This window comes from Narcine bancroftii, chromosome 2, assembly GCF_036971445.1.
Source record: "Narcine bancroftii isolate sNarBan1 chromosome 2, sNarBan1.hap1, whole genome shotgun sequence".
Classification (NCBI taxonomy): Eukaryota; Metazoa; Chordata; class Chondrichthyes; order Torpediniformes; family Narcinidae; genus Narcine; species Narcine bancroftii.
The window spans coordinates 70,805,538-70,828,937 of NC_091470.1; the positions used below are offsets into that span (position 1 = coordinate 70,805,538).

A 23,400-nucleotide genomic window follows, 5' to 3' on the forward strand; every position below is an offset into this window, starting at 1 on the left:
CTCACCCTTTCCACCGCTGATTTCCTCCAATTATCACTGGATCTCTGGTATTCCCCTCCTGATGTTCACAATCATCTCCTTGATTTTGGTAACATTGGGTGCAATGCTGTTGTTAGTACATCAGCTAAGTTTTTAATATCTCTCCTGTATGCTGACTTTGTACTCCCTTTTATACCACCCACTACCATGGTGCTGTCAGCAAATTTGTAGATGATGTTATTGTCGAATAGAGTCACAGGATCATACGTGTAAAGGAAGTAGAGCGGGGGCTAAGAATGATGCTCTGGTACTGATAAGAGATTGTGGAGGAAATGTTCTTACCAATCTGCACATGGTCTGAAGTGAGGAAATCCAGGATCTAATTACACAGATGGGAATTGAGGCCCAGGTCTTAGTTTGCTGATCAATTTTGAGGGGATAAAGGTGTTGAATGCTGGACTGCAGTCATTAAAGAGCAACCTGATGTTTATGTCTTTGCTGTCCAGGTGAACCATGTCTTTCTGTGGAGCATCTGCCGTAGACTTGTTGCTGCGGTATGCAAATTGGAATGGATCCATAATTGCCGTTCAGACACCAGCCTCTTTGAAACACTTTATCCCTATGGAGGTTAGTGCCACTGGTTGGTAGTCATTTAGGCAGGTTACCACATTCTTCTTGGGAGAATTCTTGGGTATAATTGAGGCCTGTTTGAAGCAGTCGGGTACTACATCCTGCCAGAGTGAGATGTTGAAGGTATCAATGAATACATTGGCCAGTCGATCAGCATAGCTTTTCAGTACTTGACAGAGTACTGAATGCTTTCCTTGGATTCACTCCCCTGAAGGTAGCCTGCATGCCATCCTTGGATACTGACAGTAGAGGATCATCGGGGGACATGTGGGTGTGCAATGACTCTTTCTAGTTCTGGTGGGCAACTCAGGCGTAGAAGGTACTGAGTTCATCTGGGAGTTAAGGTTTTCTGTCCCTCTCTGGTTTTGCAGGAGCAGTGTAGCTGCTGCTACACAGGTATGATAGGTATCTCTTTTGCTCACACCTTGTCTCAGGGTTCAGGCCAGAAACGTTGGTTACCCCTTATGTCATTTGTGCACTGTCACAGCTGTTGGTTATCCTTTGTTGTTTCCATTTTTGTCTGGAATCTTGACCACCCAGAAAATGAGTTAGCAGTAATATTATCTACCTCCATTAAGCTATGTTATTCTGTTTGGCATCCCTCACAGGCCTTCAGATATATTTCCAAATGTTCAGTAGGGCTAATGACGGATTTGACTCCTAACTCTTGAGTACACCCAAGTAGCTGCCTTACCCACTGCCTGCTGTCATCAGCATTTGAAGGGCAGCTCGGTTGGCGTAATGGTCAGCACATCGCCAGTGATGGGGACGGGTTCAAATCCCGCCCTGTCTTTAAGGAGTTTGTACATTCTGCATGGGTTTTCCCCAGGGCCTCAGGTTTTCTCCCACTGTTCGAAACATACTGGGGGTGTAGGCTAATTGGGTGTAAATTGGGCAACATGGGCCGAAATGGCCTGTTAGCATTGCTGTAGGTCTAAACTTTTTTTGGATCCTGCAGCTCCTGTTGAATTTCTTAAGCCATTTGGGGTCAACTCAGGTCTAAACTAAAGAAAAAAGTGCAATACACAGAAGTGTTGGAGAAACTCAGCAGATCAGGCAGCAATGAATAGGAAGTAAGGGGTAACCATCGTTTCTGGCCTGAACCCTGAGACAAGGTGTGAGCAAAAGAGATACCTATCACACTTGTGTGGCAGCGGCTCCTCTGCTCCTGCTCAGTGAGCAGACTAATTATTGCAGGCTGCTGGGTTGCACTTACAATTTTCTGGTTAATTTTTTTTTGTTGTTTCCAAGGCAGGGGGTGGCAGGAGACCATCTTCAGGTGATTTCACTACCAAACGTGAGCTTCCATTGATTATTTTCCAGTTGGTGATCAACGATGACGCAGCGAAGCGTTGCACCGGCGCTGACGTCATTGGCCGAGGGCTGACGTAATGGGCCGGCCCTGACCTGATTGGGCAGGGCCTGACGCGTTTGAGTGGACGGCGGCAGCTTTGAAAAGAAACGGCCGAGTTGGGGAACGCGACGAGCGTCGGGCGGGAGCAGCGGCGAGATGGCTCAGGTCGACGAGGGCAGCGAGAGAAAGAGGCAGATCACCGTTAGGGAGATCGCCAGCTTGGAGACCGTGTCGAGTCTAAAACTCGGATTTAATCGGCACCTGCACTTCACCCTGGTGAAGGACCGTAACGTGGCCAACACGAGGGACTGTTACTTGGCGCTGGCCTCCATCGTCCGCGACCATCTTGTAGGCCGCTGGATACGCACCCAGCAGTATTACTTTGAGAAGAATCCCAAGGTAAAAGGGAGCCTTCAATAGTACCGCATTAGCAAAGGCTGCCCCAAAAAGGGCCTTCACAGTCGGATGGCAGAGGAGCGCAGGTCTCGTCCACATTAGGCTCTCTTCCACTTTTTCAGTAAGGTGGGAGCAGAATTGGGACTGCAAATTACAAGAATATCAGAACGCCGCAACGTTACCTGTATAATTAGCGTGGGTGCAAGTACTGGAAAGAACAGGGCTCCCCCGCCAAAACGAGTGGCGAGAGCCCTCCAGGGTATCACGGTCAATCCAGCAGCATATAAGAACATGAAGGAGCACACCAACCCCTTGACCCTATTCCGTTCAGCAAAATCATGCCCTATTTGCTTCCTGACCAATTGTTTTTTTCTTCCCCTCTCTGCCATAGGTACAGCTCCCTAACTCCTTGAAAGCTAGGAATCTCTTGGAGTGCTGTCAGTCACAGAACTACCTCAGCCCTCCATGGTAGTGTATTCCAAAAATTCACCATCCTCTGAATGAAGAACCTTTTAGCACATTTCAGAAGAATATTAATAGGTGAAAATGGCAAGTTGTGGCAGATAAAATTTAATATGTGAAAGGGTGTGTGGTGGAACACGGTATTCACTGTGGCTGGGCAGGCCGGCCCGTCTTCTGGACCTGTAATCCCTTCGCATAAGATCCTCTAATAAAGGTCAAGAGCCTGAGTCTCCTCCCTCATACTTCCCTTGGACATGAGTCAGTAGCTTGTAAAGGCACGTCTGGGTCTTCTGATCAATAAAGCTTTTGACTCTTGCTTGGTAACTGTGAATGGTCATTGATTGCGCCACAGTTTATTGATCAGAATTTTAAAGTGCCATGGACAAGGCAATCCAACTGGAGAAGCTGGAGATTGATCCAAAGGAACCAGAGGCCTCCGTGAAGATTGATATGCGGCTACACTGTTTGAAGGCCTAGCTGAAGCGCCACAAAATCACAGCCGATTGTGATTGGTACGAACAACTCTTCACTGCAGTGGGCCACTGAGAGTACTAATTAATTTGAAACTGCACTGAATACGAAGAGACAAATGCCCTACTCTGACAGCAGTATGGAGCCCCAAGGAATGCTTGGCTCCTGACGCTAGGGTCCAAGTGAGTCAGTCGAAGACTTTGTGAGAGCCATGCAGTAGCTGGGATGAGACTAGGTGCCGGGACATGACTATAGCGAACTACTAGGAGGAGCTTATTTGCAATAGGCTATCGCTGGATTCTGCTCCCATCAAATACGGGAATGACTCATGGAGAAAAGCTATTGGTCCCTACAGGAAGTGGTGCAGATGGCCTGAGAAATGGAGACTGCTCAAAAGAACACAGAGGCCTACTCATGGGCCACGTGGCCAACAGATGGGGAGAATGGGTTGCGCCATCTTGGGACTCAGGGCCCCTGACTTGCTGCCACTGCCGAGCACATAAGATGCAACTACTGAGGCCAAAGCAAGCAGCCGCAAAAGTACTGCCTGGCCCATAGCGCGACTTGCTCGAACTGCCGGAGGAAAGGACACTATGTCAGGGTATGGCATTCTAAGCCCCTCTCTAGCAGTGCGGACCATGATCACATCGCCATCTTAGGCTGACACACTTTCGTCGTCATTTCCAGTTGCTGAGAAGTGAACTTTTGGTCCGAGGTCACAACAACAAGGAGGGGCGTCACATCCAGCTTCAATTCTGGACTCCACCGTGTGTGATTCATGGGTGTGGCCATCTTCATGATCTCCTGGGGAGGACATCTTAGCGGCAGCCAACCCACTGACATAGTAGCAGCAATTTGGACTGTGAGCTGACGTTGGCTTCCATCGTGCTGGACCAGAGTAGACTACACCAGCTGGGATGATTGATGATGGACATTGAGGTAAACAGTTACACCACTGCTGCCTGTTCAACATGGGAAGCACCGAGAGCTTCATACACCCAGGCACGGCTGAACGTTATTACCTGACTGCGCCCCTGCCAAGTGCAAGGTAGCACTAGCCTCCAAATCCTTCTCTGCAGGAGATGCACCATGACCCTAACCATGGGGGCACCAAATATAACAACTTCAACTGCTTATGGTGCCTCACTTCTGTGCACACATCATATTGGGGCTGTATCAGCTTAAGAGTATGCTGATCGAGTTTGATGGGCTCCTTCCCCCCCCACCCCCCCCCCCCCACTGTCAGTAATAACCAATTCTGGGAGGCCTCTCCCCTTCCACCAAAGAGGTCCAATCACTCACCCGAAATCCGGGCTGGGCTCCCAACCTGCAGACTGGCCACCCTCTGCGTCCCTCTGTCTTCGCTGTTCCAAAACCTCACCCCGGACTGCAAACCTGTGGCCACTAAGAGGGGGTGATTCAGCCCCGAGGACAGGGAGTTCATTAAGACGGAGGTGGTGGTGAAGAGTGGGAAGAAGTACCAGATGGTAATAGACTACAGTCAGACCATCAACCGGTCCACCTTACTAGATGCCTACCCTTTGCCCCACATAGCTGATATGGTGAATGAGATCAAAAAGTGTAGGGTCTTCTCTACCATAGACCTCAAATCGGCATATCACCAAATCCCTATTCGCCCAAAAGACTGGCTGTGCACGGTGTTTGAGGACAATGGCTGACTCTACCATTTCCTCTACCATATCATTTGGCCTCACGAATGGGTGTCAGTGTTCCAAAGGGAAATGACCACATGATGGATGACAATACTAAAGGCTACCTATCCATATCTGGACAATGTCACCATCTGCAGCCATAACCAGAAGGAACATGATGAAAATCTGCAGAGGTTAATGGGCACTGCAAAGGCCCTCAATCTCACTTATAATAAGAAAAGGTGCGTGTTTAGCACCAAGCGGCTGGAAATCCTGGGGAATCTGGTGGAGCATGGTGTCATCACCCCCGACCCAGAGTGCATGTGGCCCCTTCTGCCATAGAACCCCAAGGCTTTGAAAAGGTGCCTGGGCGCTTATTGTATTATGCCCAATGGATCCCCAGCTATGCAGACAAGGGCCAAACCCTGGTGAAAACGTTATTACCTGACTGCGCCCCAGCCAAGTGCAAGGTAGCACTAGCCTCCAAATCCTTCTCTGCAGTAGATGCACCATGACCCTAACCATGCGTCCCATTGGAGAAGACCTGTAAGACTTTGGAGGGCATGAAGGTTGAGATTGCCAAGGCGAGGATGCATGCCATTGTTGAATCCGCCCCAAGTGGAAAGTGATGCCTCTGATTTTGCTCTGGCCGCCACACTGAACCAAGCAGGTATACCAGTGGTATTTTTTCCTGCACCCTCCAAGGCCCTGAATGTAGACACTCCGCCATCAAGAAGGAGGCACAAACTATAGTGGAGGCTGTGTGCCATTGGAGGCACTACTTGGCCGGCAGACCTAGACAGCAGTCGCTTTTATCTTTAACAATAAACAGCGGGTTAAATCAAGAATGACAAGACCATGAAGTGGAGAATTGAGCTATTTACCTACAATTATGAGATCTTGTACTGGCTGGGCAAGCTCAATGAGTCACCCGATCGGCAGGATGCAGTTGATTGCCTCCATGCCCTCCACGATAGCCTCTAGCACCCTGGGGTCACAAGGCTCTACCATTTTGTGAGGGCCTGTAACCTCCCCTACTCAATGGAGGAAGTCAGGGAGCTGACTCACAATTGCCCGGTCTATGTGGCATGCAAGCCGCAATTTTACAGACCAGAGAAAGCCCAACTCATCAAGACTACTTTTGCCTTTGAACATCTCAGCGTGGACTTCAAGGGACCCCTCCCATCCACGAATTGGAACGTCTACTTCCTGAGCATCGTGGACGAGAACTCATGTTTCCCATTCACCATCCTTTGCATTGCCCTGACCACATCTATGGTCATTAAAGCACTATTCACTCTGTTCGGATGCCCCAGTTATGTTCATAGTGATTGGGATCTGTCTTCATTGTGAGGAGTTGTGGCAATACTTCCTTTCCAGGGATATATCTATGAGCAGAACTATCAGCTACAACCTTCGCGAGAACTGGCAGGTGGAGAGAGAATGGTACAATCTGGAGGGCAGTCCTTTTGGTCAAGTGGCAAGAGGTCCTTCCAGAAGTGCTGCTTGCCATCAGGTCCCTACTTTGCATGGCAACTAATGCAACACCACATGAAAAATTGTTCTTCCCTAGGAGGTCAGAGTCAGGAACCATGTTGCCAGTCTGGCTGACAACCCCAGGGCTGGTGGTTCTCTGGAGCCATGTTTGAATGCACAAGGTGGACCCTCTGGTCAAGGAAGTGCATTTTCTGCAATGCAAACTCCTATCTGGTAAGGTACCTGGACGGATGAAATGATACCTGGTGCGAGTGGGGACCCTGGCATGAGAGTGCACCTGATACTCGTGGGCAGCATCCATTCGGCCCCAGGGATCACCTTAACAGATGAAGAAGTGATCCCACCTCCAATTTGGCCCCTTGAGTGTTCCCCCCCCCCCCACTGGAGTGTGTTTTCCCCTGTTACAAATTCCCCACCTACTACAGACCCGGTAGACACAGACTGTTCAGCTGAGCAAACAAGCCAGAGTCCCGCTGGAACCAATGATACTGCAACGATCTCAGTGCCGAATAAAACTGACGGAGCGACTGAACCTTTGAACAATATGGACTACAAGACTCGTGCTGATGGACATTGCCCCGCTTCAACCCGCCACACTTCATTCAAAAAAAAGAAGGGGTGAATGTGGTGGAACACGGTACTGTGGGCATGTCCTCACTGGGCTGGGCAGACTGGCTCTGCTTCTGTACCTGTAGTCCCTCCCCATAAGATCCACTAATAAAGGCTGAGAGTCTCTTCCCTCATCCCTGTCTTGGTCATGAGCCAACAGCATGTAGAGACATGTGTAGGTCTTCTGATCAATAAAGCCTTTGATTCTTGCTTTGTGTTTGCAAATGGTCATTGATCGTGCCACTATGTGGAGCAGTGTGTTCTGCAAAGCAAACTGAGGAGGGTCATAATTTTAATAGGTTCTTGTGAAAAGCGATTACAGGAACTTGCACATCAATCTTTGTAAGTTGCAGATAGATAGGGTTTTCTTAAGGAAAAATAGTGATCCTGAACTTAACCAACAGAGTCATGTGATACAAGAGCAGGGAAGCTTTAGGAGACCTTTATAAATCATTAGTTTTTGCTTCAGCCAAATTATGGGATTGGAAACAATTTTAGATAGTTCCAGTGAAGGAAATACATCAAAACAATAGCAGCAATATTCACTGAAGTTCTTTAGAGAGGTCAGAGAAGATGGAATTAATTCCCTCTGATCAGAGAAGAATAGTAGGAGTTTAATGGAGCTGTTCAAACATGAAAGATTTTGATAGAGTAGAAAGGGAAAAATTGTTTTTATTGACTAGAAGTGGGCACAGACATGGGATTAACTGGATATCTTTCAAAGTGTCATCAGATGTACATTGGGCTATAGCGTTTAAATCCATGAATAAGCTTGCCAATACAAAATGAAGGATATGGAAAATGTTTTCAGTTGGTGTTGCTGTGAAATTTATTTTTGCACATGGAAAATTACTCAATATATTTTTCAGCGGATTTACTATTTGTCTCTGGAGTTCTACATGGGTCGTACCTTGCAGAATACAATGATTAATTTGGGTCTTGAAAGTGCATGTGATGAAGCTATGTATCAGGTCAGTAAATATTTTTGTTTTAAACAAAGAATTTTACAAAATAATTGGGAACATTCAGTTTGAATTGTTACAGCATAAGCTTGGCTGCGAAGTGGTATGCCGAATTATGATGAGATATACCAGTGACAACTGATGATAGGTATATTTGACCACAAAATCTATGGAGCGAGAAGGAATAGATGGATACAATGAGATTAATGTCAGGTATAATTAATGAATTGTCAGGGATCAATTTTATGTATGAAATGATCATTATACATTTCTAAACATTTTAAATCTATTGAATGATTAATGACAATAAATCCAGCCTAATGATTCTTAACCTTTTCCAGGTATCCCTTTTAAAAAAAGTGTTTTTGTTTCTCATCAAGACCATTCCAAAAACTTCTCAGAACCACGTGCATTCCATTTTATGAAGCTGATAAATTTTGAGAAAATAAGTGTAACATTTATTATCCAATCTTTTATTTATATTCCTTATTCTATCTTGCTTCACTAATTTTAACTCATTTTTATATATCCACTTTGCTCCTTTTTTTATTCAATTGAACTTTACTTATCCCTCTTAAATTCTTCTCTTCCATGTCTTTGCCACTTATACTTTTCAAACATATTGTATGTTGTCTCCATATTTCTTCCGGGCAGTTACCCTTTTGTATGAATGTAAAGTTGGATTATGGATTCCTGAAAGGAGTACAGTGAGACAGAAGGGAGTTATAGCTGGCTAACTTTCAGAGTTATTGCAACTGTGAAGGTGCCCTACAATCATACAACAAAATGTAGAAGAGAAGCTGCCTTATTGTTCGGCATGGACGATCGTGTTTCTCCATCCATTATGTTGCCTCCCCTGTTTCTAACCATGATGTTAATCCATCTATCATTTTCATTCTCTGTCTGCCTCTATTTCTTTTTCCTTCCGGCTTTCCATTTGTAACTAAATGTTCTAATGTATCTCTTCGCATGATGTGTACAAAAAAATTTGATTGGTGTTTTCTGATTCTTTTAAGTAATGTACATTTTGTTTTTGTTTAATGGACTTGATTGTTACTGTTGAGAGCAATCTTGGACATGCCAAACAATTGGGGACACTCCCAGAGCCGCTTGTGCAGTCCCGGGAGAGCGGAGACAAAGCCCTGAAAGGTTCACCACTCAGTCCCAAGGTCAGCAGCTACTTGCAGGCTTTAAACAGCCTGTTAAAAGAACCAATGGTGTTTGTAAGTAAAATCCTGCAACCACAAAGGTCAGTGCCCAAGATGGCAGTGCCTTGGCTCGGCAGCAGCCACAAGGGCTTGCAGACTCCAGGGAAGGAGCAGACTTGCGCAGGGCATCAGAAAGGAGAGAACACCCTTTCCCCCACCCCCATTAAGGATAAGCTATGAAGCTGAAGGACACACACAGGCTGTGGACTGTTGGGGACTTGGAGTTGGGGGTCCCACAAGGGCTGCGGGTGCTGGAAACTGGCTCATGGGAACCAGGTATTGGAGCTGAGATTCGGAGGGCAGGAAGGGCTCCCGAAGGACCTCTTCACTGAAGGCTTCCTGATCGTGTCAAAGATATAGACCTGGAGCTCAGGTTGCTGATGAATCAAACAGGAGTCTGTGAGGCTGCAAGAGCACTGAAGGCAAATCTACCAACACTCAATTACTTTGAAGGGACTTTATTTTGGTTCTCTGTTTCTCTTAGTGTAAGGGTGCCGGGCAGCACTAATGTGACTGCCTGATAGCAGGCAGAAAGCAATTTCATGTAATATATGTTCTGTACTATTACATGATAACAAAGGAATCTTGAATTGTGCAACAAAGTCTGTGGGTGAACTAAGAAGGAGAAAAATTGATATCATACAAAGCACTAGTAATTTCATGACCCACCTCTTATTAGTGTTATGGAATAATGGCAGAAACAGAGCTCATATTAACTCTAAAGCACTGGTCAATCTCCCTCTCATTCAAAGACAACTAAATTGACAATCTTTCTTTCTGTTAGCAAATGAATTGAAGCAATATCATGTCAGTGTAGATATGGTTATTATTGTTTTATTATTCAACTGGATAAGCATTTTTCTTTTAAGTTTACATTTAAAAAGAAGCATAAATCATACAGCCACACATAATTGTGTCATGCATCTTAGCCTTACTGCTCCACCAGTCTGATCTCAATCATTTGAAGCATGCTTTTTGTTGAAATTTATGTGCAGAATTTGCATTTGATGCCATTGTATTCTTTGTTTGCTTTAGATGGGCTTAGATGTTGAGGAACTGGAGGAAATTGAAAATGATGCTGGGCTTGGCAATGGAGGCTTAGGAAGGCTTGCAGGTAATTTTATTCTACCTTCATGACTTCCACCTACCTTCAAGTGTGAAAGTTGGTAATTCCATTTTGTTTCTCAACATGAAATATTTATACTAAAATAGGATGCTTCTTGAGAAGGGGTATTCTTATGGAAAATTCTTAGTTTTCAGAAAGATATTTTATCAGGGGATAACTTATCATTTCATAGATTTGTTCTGTCATTTCATACCCCTCCATGTCCAAAGCTCAAGTGGTCATTTGTGTTCTATCATCTTCCTATGTCACACTGTAAATTACTTTCTTCTATATTTATCCTCAAAGAAAAGTTTGAAATTCTATTTAGGATACATTCAGCATTGGATAGATTTATTCATTTTGATGCAGAACAAAATGTGAAAAAAGATATCAAAAGTCCATTCAGCTGAATTGCTGTTATCTTTTGGTAGTTGAATAATATCCTGTTCGGCTCCGAATCATGGGTCATCTACCGGCACCACCTACGGCTCCTAGAACGCTTCCACCAGCGTTGTCTCCGCTCCATCCTCAACATCCATTGGAGCGCTTACACCCCTAACGTCGAAGTACTCGAGATGGCAGAGGTCGACAGCATCGAGTCCACGCTGCTGAAGATCCAGCTGCGCTGGATGGGTCACGTCTCCAGAATGGAGGACCATCGCCTTCCCAAGATCGTGTTATATGGCGAGCTCTCCACTGGCCACCGTGACAGAGGTGCACCAAAGAAAAGGTACAAGGACTGCCTAAAGAAATCTCTTGGTGCCTGCCACATTGACCACCGCCAGTGGGCTGATAACGCCTCAAACCGTGCATCTTGGCGCCTCACAGTTTGGCGGGCAGCAACCTCCTTTGAAGAAGACCGCAGAGCCCACCTCACTGACAAAAGGCAAAGGAGGAAAAACCCAACACCCAACCCCAACCAACCAATTTTCCCTTGCAACCGCTGCAATCGTGTCTGCCTGTCCCGCATCGGACTTGTCAGCCACAAACGAGCCTGCAGCTGACGTGGACTTTTTACCCCCTCCATAAATCTTCGTCCGCGAAGCCAAGCCAAAGAGAAGAATACCTTGGAGTATTAATTGGGTTCCCATCTCTCTCAGGAAAAACAGGTGTCTGTTTTTATAAAATGCTAAATTCTAAGGAATCATGAGAAATTATATTTATTACAATATCCCACCAAAACCATTTGTGGAGTTTACAGTGTTTATTAATCCAGGAGCTCCATTTTATTAACTGAGTTGATGTTTGTATATTAATAATCAAAATAAAAAATTGATTCAAACATTTTATTATGATGCATATTTTTGGTGAGGAAGCTTTTATCAATGGATTTTTGTTTCCATTTTAAAATTTTGTTTCTCTTGTACTTTTCCAACAGCTTGTTTCCTTGATTCTATGGCAACACTTGGCCTGGCTGCATATGGTTATGGCATAAGATACGAATATGGCATTTTTAATCAGAAGATTAAAGATGGGTGGCAGGCATGGTTTTGAATTAATTAATTGTCTTGTTTTCTGACTTTGTTCTAATTTAATTTTTCTTCCCAACTATTTTTTTCATTGATGTTGCAGTTGAAACTCTTTTGTAATCACAGACTAGAAATATCGCCTCCATATTGGTGCATTGCTTAGGATTTTCTACTTACTTAATTTAATAGATGAAATGTAGCAAACCATATATACCAGAACACCACCACCCGAAACACCTCCACATTAGTTTATTTTTATATACATTGAATAATGTAATGTACACATGTCCCAAAATTCTTACTTGCTGCTCAGAACAGACACTTCATGAAAGAAAACTACAGTGGTGTATATTAAATTAAAAAAAGATAAGAAAAGGAGATTGATAGGTTTTGATTAGTAACGATGTCAAAGATCACAGCTAAAAGGAAGGAGAATGGGGTCAACAGGAAATATCAGCCGTGATTTGAATAGCAGAGCGGACAATGAACCAAATGGGGAATTATTTCTTAGTATCTATTCTACCTCACAATTTAGTGTATTTCTATCAGTTCCCCCTCAGTCTCCTATGCTACACAAAAAGCAAACCTCATAACTGACATGTTCCAACCCAAGCAATATCCTGATGAATTCCTCCTGGACCTCCCTAGTACAATCACATCCTTCCTATGGTGCGGTAATCACAACCTGCTGTAGCATAACTAATGTTTAATAAAATTGTACAAAGATCTCTGCTATATTCTAAGCATCAGCTAATGAAGGCAAACATCCTGTTTTCTTCACCACTCTATCTGCCTCTGCTGCCATCTTCAAAGATTCTTAGACTAGAAGCATTCAGCAAATATGAACTACTCTAATTAGACTTCCCCAAAATGTATCACCTCACATTTAATAAGACTAAATTCCATCTGTCATTGCCTTGATCAAATTACCATTGGAGGAATGGTCATTGATTAAGCTGGTGAAGTTTGCTGAGTCTGAGTCACAACTCAAAGGGTTTTTATTGATATCTTGAAACTAAGATTATTTATTTCTAAAAATTCAATGTAGTGAAATGTAAGTAAAAACCCTTAAATAATGATTGGCTTTCAATAATTTTAACCATTGTCCTCCAAACTGGTAGATTTGGTGCTCTCCCTCTAGAAGTGTATCATATTATCTTTTGATCTTCCTTCAGGAATGAAAAGTCGACACTTGTTCCAAAGACTAGATTGTTACTCAGGCTGATACCTGTAACTAGTAGAGCATTGCAGGGATTGGTACTGGGTCACCTGCATTAACTATTTCAACACCAATCTAGTTAACATGATTAATAAAAAAATTCAGGTGACACTAAAATTAATGATGTATTGAATGGTGAGTAAAATGTCTAAGTTATAATCATTGGGAAGGAGAGGGGGCGGCAATTGGCAAATGGAATTAAATTGTGACAAATGTGAGGAGCTGCACTGTGGTAACTCAAACCAGTATGTGACTTGCACAGTAAATGGCAGGGCCTTAGAGAGTGTTGTAGAACAAAGAGACCTAGGTGTACATGTGCTTAAATTCATAAAAATGATGACTCAGATGAACAAGGGGTGAAGAAGGTGCTTGGCACGTTTGCCTTCATTGCGCAGGGTATTGTGTACAGTAGTTGAGAACCGATCATGCAGTTGTACAAGTCATCGGTGAGATCTGTGCACAGTTCTGCTTGCCCACCTGCTGGAGGAATATCAATAAATTAGAAGGGTTGCAGAGGAGATTCAGTAGGATGTTGCTGGAAATTGAGTTAGAGGAAAAGGTTGGATAGGCTGAGTCTTCATTCCCTGGAGTGTAGGAGTCTGAACAATGACTTTTTAGAGATTTATAAAATCATGAGGGGCATAGATAAGGTGAATGCTCACATTTCATTTCCCAGATGAGCTCAAACTGGAGAGCATAGACCTAAGATGAGAAGGAAGAGGGATCTGAGAGCCAAGTCCTTCATTCGGTGTGTAGCCATGTCAGGAATTAGCTGCTTGTGGAAGTGGGTACAGATTAAATGTTCAAAAGGGAATTAGAATAAATGTATGGAAAGGAAAGAGTGAGAATACAGGCTAATGGGACAAATCAGAATGTTTATTCAGCATGGATGAGTGGGCTTAATCTATAACGGGCCTCCAGTACAAGCAACACCTCAAACATACTCATCATTTAAAAAGCAAAATATTGTCAAATTTAAGATGCATAACCACTTGCAATAAAAAGATGCAATATTGTATTGTCCAACACATTACCATGCTTATCATATGCAAATATCATTTAAAAAGGGAGTGTCCCACCACAGAAGGAAAATGCTCCTCCACTTCTTTAATAGAAAGTTTGGTGTATCTATGCTGGGAGTATGGGGTCAGGATGCTAGTAATTGGAAGTTGCATACACTAGAATTAATTTTTCATCATGTAGAATCTGACAGAATTAAATTATGTGATTGTATAACAAATACTCCATTTAAAAGCATGTTTTGATGCAGAATGTGATTATTTATGTCAGGGAAAAAACTAATTAAAATGAGTTTTGTACTATATGATTGCAGGTAGAGGAAGCTGATGAATGGCTGCGACATGGTAATCCTTGGGAAAAGGCTCGGCCTGAATATGTACTACCTGTTTACTTCTATGGCTATGTACAGCATACTAAAGATGGCGCAAAATGGATTAATGCAGAAGTACATTTTTTTAAATTACATTGGTCATGGGTAGTATTTCTGAATTGCATGTTTATAATCTGAAATCTTTACTATAACAGATGTTTTTGCATTAAGCTAGATTCCTATATTTTTTATAACTTGTGTTTTTCTGTGTAGCACGATCAATAACCACAAGAAGGCTCGAAGCAAGAGATTAAAGGGTTTAATAACCTGAAATGGCAGGCACATCTTTACATCCTGCTGGCCCGCCTCTGACCCTGTAACTCCTTCCTAATTCCTCCCTGTAAGATTCCCAATACAGACTGATAGCCCTAGTCTCCTTTCTCCATACTAACCTTGGATTTGGGCCAAGTGGAAAAGCTGGAGGCCAACCCCATGGATCCAGAGACCTCTGTCAAGTTTGATATGTGGCTGCACTGCTTAATGTCTACATGAGACGCCATGAGATCTGTGTCCATGTGGATAAATATAATCTATTCTTTTCATCAGTGGGCCACTGTGTTTACCAAATAATATGGGACTGTGAAAAGTACGATGATGTGATGGTCCTGCTGCAGCAACAAAACGGCGCTCCTATGAATTCTTTGTATGCACGTTACCTGCTAGTTACCCAAATGAATCTATTGACAACTTTGTGAGGGCCCTGAGGGTGCTGGAATGAGTCTGTGGGTGCATAGATGTGACTGCGGTGGTCTATCAAGAGGAGCACTGGGTTAGTGGCCAGCTTCCATTCAAACCACATTCGCGAGCAACTCCTGGAGAAGGGCAATCGGACCCTACAGGAAGTTGTGCAGATGGCTTGATTGCTTGAGACAGCCCAGAAGAACACTGAGGCTTACTCTGTGAGCCATGCGCCCACCAGGTGGGGACCACGGGCGCTGCCATCTTGAGACCTGGGGATCCACACTACCGCTGCTGTGCACTCGAGGTGCAACTACTGCAGCCAGGCCAAGTACCCAAGGAAGTACTGTCCGGCCCATAGCGTGACCTGCTTGAACTGCAGGAGGAAGGGGCACTATGCCAAGGTACGGCATTCTCAACCTTCCTCTATCAGCACCACATGCGGACCAGACCTGGGTTGCCATCTTGGATTGACCCACTTCCAGCAGCTGAGAACCAAACAGCGGGAAGAGGAGGAAGACAGTACAGGATGATATTACATCTGGCATCTCTAACGGACTCCACTGCATGCGATCCATGGGGGCAGCCATAATCAGGATTTCCAGGACGGCATGTTGGCAGCAGCCACCTTGACACTACAGCAACAGCGGCTCTGAAAGTGAAATAACTCTGGCGTCCATTGTGTTGGACTAGAACAGGCCACACCAACTGGTGTGTTCTATGACGGATATAGAGATAAATGGTCACACAACAGGCTGCCTATTTGATATGGGGAGCACGGTCCAATGCTATTCCCTTGCAGTTTCCTCTGCAAAGTGTAAGGTAGCTCTAGCGTCCTAATCCCACTCCATGGAAATCTGCGTGAAGATCATACTGAAATCAAAACTAAAAGCCAAAATTGTTTTGGAAGAACTTCACATGAAAGGCAGGAGTAAACATTTCAGATCAAGGAAAAGTTAAGAAATATGGTTGTTTCGATTGTTCTAAGCATTGTAGTGAAGTATTCTATACTGAGCCTCTATAGACGTTGGTGTACATGTTGTTGAGTTGATGTATACACTGAGAAGTCAATGCACATACTGTGGAGTCTAGTGCAAGAATGTCACCTCCAGGCTTGCATGTAGGGCTTATATGCATCACTGTTTCTGTCACATGGACAGGGTGTGACATCATCAGCCCAGATAAAAACCTATGTTGGATGCAATAGCACGTCTACCATTTTGGAAGCTGGTTTGCTTGCTGGTAAGTGGGTTGCCACATGAACCCCCAGCTCCCCCTCCCCCCCCCCCCCCCAGAACTGGCAATCCCACTTCAGACCCCCAAAGTTTGTATTTTGTTTTGTTTGGGCGGTCTTTCTCTCCACTGAGGCGTCTGAACCACGACTGGTCCGTCCAGAACCAGATGGGCAGGTTTGAGGTGGTCAATTGCAAAAGCTTCCTCTTTACCTCCGATGTCCCAAATATATGTCGAACAGTTGCGCCTTAGTACCTCGAAGGGACTCTTATACGGACGCTGGACCAGCTCTGCCAATGAGGCACATGTATTGTCCTTAAGTGTTGTTTGTATGCCCAAGACTACCCATGGCAATTCGTCAACCAAATTAGGTTGCCATAAGGACAGATTTCAAATGCCTGTGGATCCTTTCTACTCATCCATTGGATTGTGGGTGGTACTTGGTTCCAAGCAGGGTGGCCATTGCTGACCACAGGCTTGATGTGAATTGGGCACCTCCAGGTCAGACGTGATGTGTGCTGGAAGACCAAACCGTACTATCCAGGTGGAAAGGAGGGCCCTGGTGCAAGTGTCGGCAGTCATGTCTGCCAGTGGAATCGCCTCTGCCCATGTATGGCTTGATCCACTATAGTGAGAAGAAAATGGAAACCACGTGACACTGGCAAGGGGCTTACAATGTCCATATGTACATGGTCAAACCTCTTCAGCGCCTTCAGGGTGTTTGGGACTGGGAGCTCCAAGAGGGGTCAGGGTCTGGGGCAATGACACCATGCGCCACGATGCATCCGAGAAGGGCCAGGAGATCTGTATTAAACACGCACTTATCCTTGTTGTATGTCAAGTTGAGGAACTTGGCCGTACGTAAGAACTTGGTGAGGTTAGCGTCGTGGTCCTGCTGGTCGTGGCTACAGATAGTAACATTGTCGAGATATGGGAACATTGCAGTCAGATTGTGCTGCTCCATCATAACCCTCTGAAAAGCAGAGGCACCCACAGGGAATGGAAAAGTTTGCTGTTGGCCTCGAGCCCCATATAGATTCGATTGCTCGGGCGGAGGGGGAGTTGATGGTAAGCTGACTTGAGGTCAATGGTTGCAAAAAACTCTCCGGGGTAGCGGGTACCCATCTAACTGGGTGAAACGGTTGATGGTTTGACTATGGTCGATCATCATCCGGGGCTTGCCTGCCCCTCTGACCACGAGGACCTATGCCCTCGAAGGGCTGGAGCTAGGGTTGATGATCCCCTCCGCCAGAAGTCGCTGAACCTCGGCCTGGATGAACTGCATATCCTCTGTGCTATAGTGCCTACTCATGGTGGCGATCGGCTTACAGTCTGGGGTGAGGTTCATGAATAATGACAGTGGGGCCACCGCAGGGTGGTGAGACTACAGGATAGTGCCAGAGACTGGGTGCTTGGTTGGGGGGGTGGAGTCCGAGAGCTGGGGGTTATGAACGGTCAGCAGTGGTTGGGGGCCCCTGAACGCCATCATCACAATCCTGAACTGACTCTGGAAGTCGAGGCCCAGGTGGATCGGCATGCAGAGCTGAGGCATGATCAACAATACAAAATCATTGTAACATCCCCCCTCCCTCACGATTAGAGACACTACACAGTACCCCTGGATACGTTTGTTGGTCCTTCGCCACCATTGATACTGATCCAGTCAACAGCCTGATGGGAAGGGAGAGTCTGTGGACCATGTCGGGAAGGACAAAACTTTCGGTACTGCCGCTGTCAAAGAGTCAGTTCGTCTTATGCCCTTTCACCTCGATCTGTATCATGGGAGTTCGTGATCAGGTGAGGGCTGGCTTGATTCAGGGTTACTGATGCCAGGACAGGCATCTTCGTCGTCGTCACTGGGGAGACCCGCCCAAGATGGTGAACTCCATGTTGACCATGCTGCCCTCTTTGGAGAAGAAGGGGGAAATGGAATCATCAACGTGGTAGGCCACAGTGTAGAGGTTGGAAGCAGTAGCAGGTAAGATGCCGCCCCCCCTTACTGCGCACGCAGTGGTTCCTCAGGCACACACGCCTCGCTGCTCCTGGACAGGGTTTTGGACCTACAGACCTCCTGGTAATGGCCCTTCTTCCGAGCATGTGGCTCCTTTCGTGGGGCAGAGGTGTCTCGAGTGCCTAGCCTGCCCGCAGAAATTGCATCTCGACAATGCCGGTATCACTGCAGTGGTGATGGGGTCGGTAACCCCCGATGCTGAGTCCCAGGATGGCAATCCTCGTGGTGGAACGTGCGTGGAAGGCCCGCCTCTGCCCGCAATCAGCTCTGCATGGTGTTGGGCCGAATCTTGAGTTCTGATCAGTCGGATCGCCCTTTTTAGCGGGAGTTGATCCTCCTCGAGACGATGTCGGATATAACCTGACCTCAATCCTGACACACAGATGTCTCGAACCAGATCTTCCACGCATTGGGTCAACGATATTGTGGTCATGGTGTTCCCCAAACAGTCTTTTCCCAGTGTGACCAAGGATCGGATGAACTCTTCAGTGGACTCACCAGGCTGTTGTTTTCGGGATGCCAGCAGGTAACAGGAGTAGACTTTGTTCACCTTTGGCTTGTACAGCATCCGCAGTTCAGCCATTGCATCAACATAGGTCGCGCTGCTTCAGATGGCCTGGAGAGCCTTCTGGCCGTCTCTTGAATGTAGGACCTTCAGCTTCTTGTCGGAATCGACCACTTCAGCAGCGGCGTGAAGGAAATTATTGAAACAGTTCACCCACTGTTCAAAGAGTTTAGATGCACCTAGGACTTGGGAGTCTACCTCTAGCTGATCGGGGCGCAGTAATTTCTTCATTACCGGAGACTTTCAAAATCTTGTGTAATAAATTGTAGGGCGCTACCAGTTGTCCAAATAATCACAGAGACAAAGACTGAGGGTGACGATAGGCTTTATTACACAAGAGACTATTGGCCTGGGTTGAGGCGGGAAAATGAGGAGAGGAAGAGGAGACTTGACCTTTATGGCCTGGGTCACAGGGGAGGAGTCCAGGGAGGAGTCTAGGAGAGGATATCATCAGGAGGGTGGGCACATACAACCATATCACAACTGGGTAGTGATTCAGTGTAGTAACCTCGTTCAACCTGCAATAATCACCCCAGGTTCTCCATGCGCCTGCGGCCTTGGGTACTATGTGAAGCGAGGAGGCCCAGGAGCTATCGGACTGTTGTACAATACCCATGTCCTCCATCCTTTCAAACTCCTCTTTGGCCAGGCGAAGTTTATCTGGAGGGAGCCTGTGAACTCAGGTCTGCAGCGGTGGCCCTTTGGATGGTATATGGTGCTGCATCCTATGTTTCGGCATCACCGAGGTGAATTGCAGCAGGGAATTATTCCGGGGAATTCTGCAAACAACATGGCGAATTCATTATCCGAAAGAGTAGTTTGGCCTCACCTAGGGCTAAGGTCTGGAAAATATTGGTATGATCAAGCCTTTGTCCCTCTAAATCAACCAACAGGCCATGTGCTCTGATAAAATAAGCTCCCAGTAGCGGTTGTTCGAATGTGGCCAACGTGAACGTCCACATGAACTTAGTATCAGCAAACTTAAGTGGAATCCTACACATGCCAAATGCCTGGATAGTACTGGAGTTTGTGGCTTTCAGTTATGGCCTGGTTTTTTTGTTACATGTCTCATGCCCTGAACGGGGAAGCATGCTGATCTCAGCCCCTGTATCTTTCTAAAGTTTCTCTGCATCTTCCTCATAATCCACACTGCCACCTCGCTCTTTGTCAGTCAAATCGTTAATATAGATGTGAACAGGTCCTACCCAATCCCTGTGGAACCCAAAAATAGCCATTTTATTTTTATTCTATTTCCTACCTTTTAAGGAATCTTCAATCTAAATTGATTCTACTACTTGTTTTTGTTTTTGCGTTAAAATCATTATTCTTTACTGTCTTTGTTCCATTCTTTAATATTAAAGCTACATAACCTTTGTGTTGCCTCCCCAGTAAAAAGTTAAGAATCCTATATATAAAATACCTAATTTTTTGTCATTTCTCTAGTGATGTTTTTGTGAAGGCAATACGATTGTACCCATGTACTTCTATCTGTGACAGCATTCAGACAGCTTTGTTTTTTATTACCATTTTCTCTATGTTGACTTGTTGAAGGAATGTTTCATTCAATTGCTCCACCTCAGTTTCAAAATACAACTTTACAGGTTAATTAAAGAAAATTATTTATCTACATTGGAAGAAAAATGAATTTAATGTGTCTTGGAATATTAAATGGAATAACATCCATTTGTACCAGAAATTTTGCTGGTCCAGAACCACCACTCTCAAGCATGTGCTGGATTAATGTTATTATATTTATGAATCATGCGTATACTTTTTTGTGAATAACAAATCTCTTTCTTCTGTCAAAAATATATATTTTTCTGTTGCTGATAAACCTACAGGTAGTTCTTGCCATTCCATATGATACTCCAGTTCCAGGATATCTGAACAATACTGTGAATACTCTGAGATTGTGGTCTGCCAAAGCTCCAAATGACTTCCACTTGCATCACTGTAAGTTATTTATTGCAATAGATATTGATTCTACTGAAACTCTGAAAACAACATTTTGCATAAGAGGTGTATAAATACACAAGTTCCGTGAGGCTATTGAGGTGAACAGTGGCATAATCAGTGAGAAAAAAAATTACACATTTCTGTACTTAAGTTTGTTTTAAGTTTAACATTCTACAATGTTAAATTTAAGAAATTTATTCTTCATTTGGTTTATAAACCTGATTTTAACATATCAGGGGATAAAAGTTCTGGTAGACACTGTATTTTAGCTCTGGATTGTTGCATTGAGCACTTGTTTACAATTATACAAATATATTTTTTCAAATCTAGAATTTGGAGGTGTTCATGTGTATTGTGTTTGCTATTATCTCAATTTATTGTTGTCATGAATATGCTGATTTATAGCTCTGTCCAAAGCCTTTACCATTCTGATATGTTGAAATTATGTAATAACATGTCTTTTTGATCAAAGCTTTGATACACCATCAATTACTCAAAGACTGAGATTGAGAAACCAATAGGCTTTTATTCACTAAAGAACAAAGGCACATCCATACTGCTCGATTGTCTTGCACTGAGGAGGGGGGATGTGGAATAGTCACCTTTGTAAAGGAGCCTGTGGAAGGGGCCACTGGTACAGCCAACCAATGGGTGTGCCCGACCAGACAAATACATACAACAGTGGTTTACCACATTCACCTCTCATTTTTAAAGAGTCCAGCTGGGTGAAGTGGGGCTTACAAAGTCACAAATTAAGTTTCTTAGGTGGTCTGGTCATTCATTGGGACCATCATAATACTGGTTGTGACTACGGTGCAGTGACCTGTATGTGCTCATCGGTACTGTACAGGTGGGTAAGCGATAATGAGTCTGGTGTATCCTTTGTTGTAAAGAGACAGGGTACCATGGTTCAGGTGGATTGTGTGTGGTCAGGATTGATCAGTGGAAGTTTCCAGGGGCCCTGGAGGAGCCAGATCCCTAACAGAGACAGTATCCTCATGTCCGTCAGGATGCGCCACATAGGCATATTGAGGATGGCATAGAGGAGATGGACCCTTTCGACTAGGGGTTTAGACTTGTGGCTCCTCACATGCTTCCAGATTAGAACTGGCACTGCGGATGTCAGCCACACTAGCAGCATAGTCACTGTTGCAGATTTCCTGGGAAAGGAAAACATACGTTCATGTGGTGTGGCATTCATAGCAGTACATAGAAGGGACCTAATGGAGTGCCTATGGGAGGACCTCTTGCCAGCAGGAGTCTGGAAGGCCCCTAGATCGCAAGGCCAGAAGAACAGCCTTCCAGACTGTGGCATTCTCCCTTTCCACTTGCCAGTTCCCCCGGGGATTGTAGCTAGTGGTCCTGCTTGTGGAAATGCCCCTGGCCACAGGTACTGGCACAGCTCGTCACTCATAAAAGATGACCCCTGGTTGCTGTGGATATAGCTGGGGAAGAAGGATAGAGTGAAGAGACTGCGTAGAGCCTTGATGATTGGCAGCTGTCATGTCAGAGCAGGGGATGGGAAATGGGAGTATTCGTCAATGACATTGAGGAAATGTATGTTGCAGTCTGTGGAGGGCAGGGGTCCTTTAAAGTCAACAGTGAGGTGCTCAAAGGGATGAGTGGCTTTTATCAAATGCACCCTGTGTGTCCAGTAGAAGTGTGGTTTGTGCTCAGTGCAGACCTGGCAGTTCTTGGTCATGGATCTGATCTCTTCGATGGAGTACAGCAGGTTGCGGGCTTTGAACTGGAAGAATCTGGAACTTTGGAATGGCAGAGATCATTATGGAGGGTTTGTAAGGAGTCAATCTGTACACTGGTACAGGTCCCGCAGGACAGGGCGTCTGGTGGCTCTTAAGTTTCCCTAGCTGGACCAAGGTATTGTAATTGTTGGTAGACAGGTCATTTCTCTTCCTCAGTACCTTGTCGATTTCAAGTCAATGGTAGAAAAGACCTGATACTGTGCAATTTGGTTCACCATGTCGGCTATGTGGTGGAGGGGGTAAGCATCTAATTGTGTGTACCTGTTGATGGTCTGACTGTAGTCAATGACCATCCTGTTCTTTTCCCCATTCCTCACTACCACTGCCTGCACTCTCCAAGGGCCGGTGCTGATTATCCCCTCTTTAAGTAAATGCTGTACCTCTGCCCAAATGAAAGCCCCAGCACTGTACCATCTACTTTGAGTGGCTGTATACAGGTCGCCGAACTAGACAAAAGTGGTGGGAAGTGTTTGCGGAGCATTGCTGCCGTAGTCGACTCATTAGTGGAGCGATGGGCTGGCAGAACATCCCAAGATGGTGGCACCTGTGGTAACCATGAGGCGGCCACATTATCTGTCGAGTAGGCCTCGACACTTTTAGTGTACCTCCTAGCTCAACTGCTCACTGCAGACTGAGCTCCACTTGTTCCAAAAGTCTCTGGTGGATGTAATTCAACATGACCCCAACGACATAGACATCCCTGATCAGGTCCTCAGTGTTATCAGCAGCAGTCTTAGCCTTACATTCACAGGCCCTTCTGAGGGTTTGCAGGGCCAAAGGTACTCACTGGG

The 23,400-nt window shown here is 45.1% G+C and overlaps 1 protein-coding gene and 1 long non-coding RNA gene across 6 annotated transcripts in view; one reads left to right on the top strand and one right to left on the bottom strand.

Annotated features, from left to right (window-relative positions):
• Positions 1 to 569, bottom strand: part of LOC138753722 (uncharacterized) — a 29,539-nt gene extending 28,970 nt beyond the window's left edge. The window contains exon 1 of the long non-coding RNA XR_011351388.1: positions 322 to 569. This is a non-coding gene — a long non-coding RNA (uncharacterized lncRNA). The remainder of the gene's footprint in view (positions 1 to 321) is intronic.
• A 1,438-nt stretch (positions 570 to 2,007) lies between these two features.
• LOC138753716 (glycogen phosphorylase, brain form-like) overlaps positions 2,008 to 23,400 on the top strand; it is an 86,519-nt gene continuing 65,126 nt past the window's right edge. For 2 of the 5 annotated variants that reach the window (XR_011351384.1, XM_069917060.1), the window contains exons 1-6: positions 2,009 to 2,362; positions 7,920 to 8,021; positions 10,256 to 10,334; positions 11,704 to 11,807; positions 14,347 to 14,478; positions 20,732 to 20,843. Coding sequence is in view for 4 of the 5 variants with exons in the window: in XM_069917060.1 (XP_069773161.1) it covers positions 2,120 to 2,362; positions 7,920 to 8,021; positions 10,256 to 10,334; positions 11,704 to 11,807; positions 14,347 to 14,478; positions 20,732 to 20,843 (772 nt within the window). In the remaining variant the exon portion in view is untranslated. The other 3 variants (XM_069917061.1, XM_069917063.1, XM_069917062.1) reach the window with 3 other exon arrangements.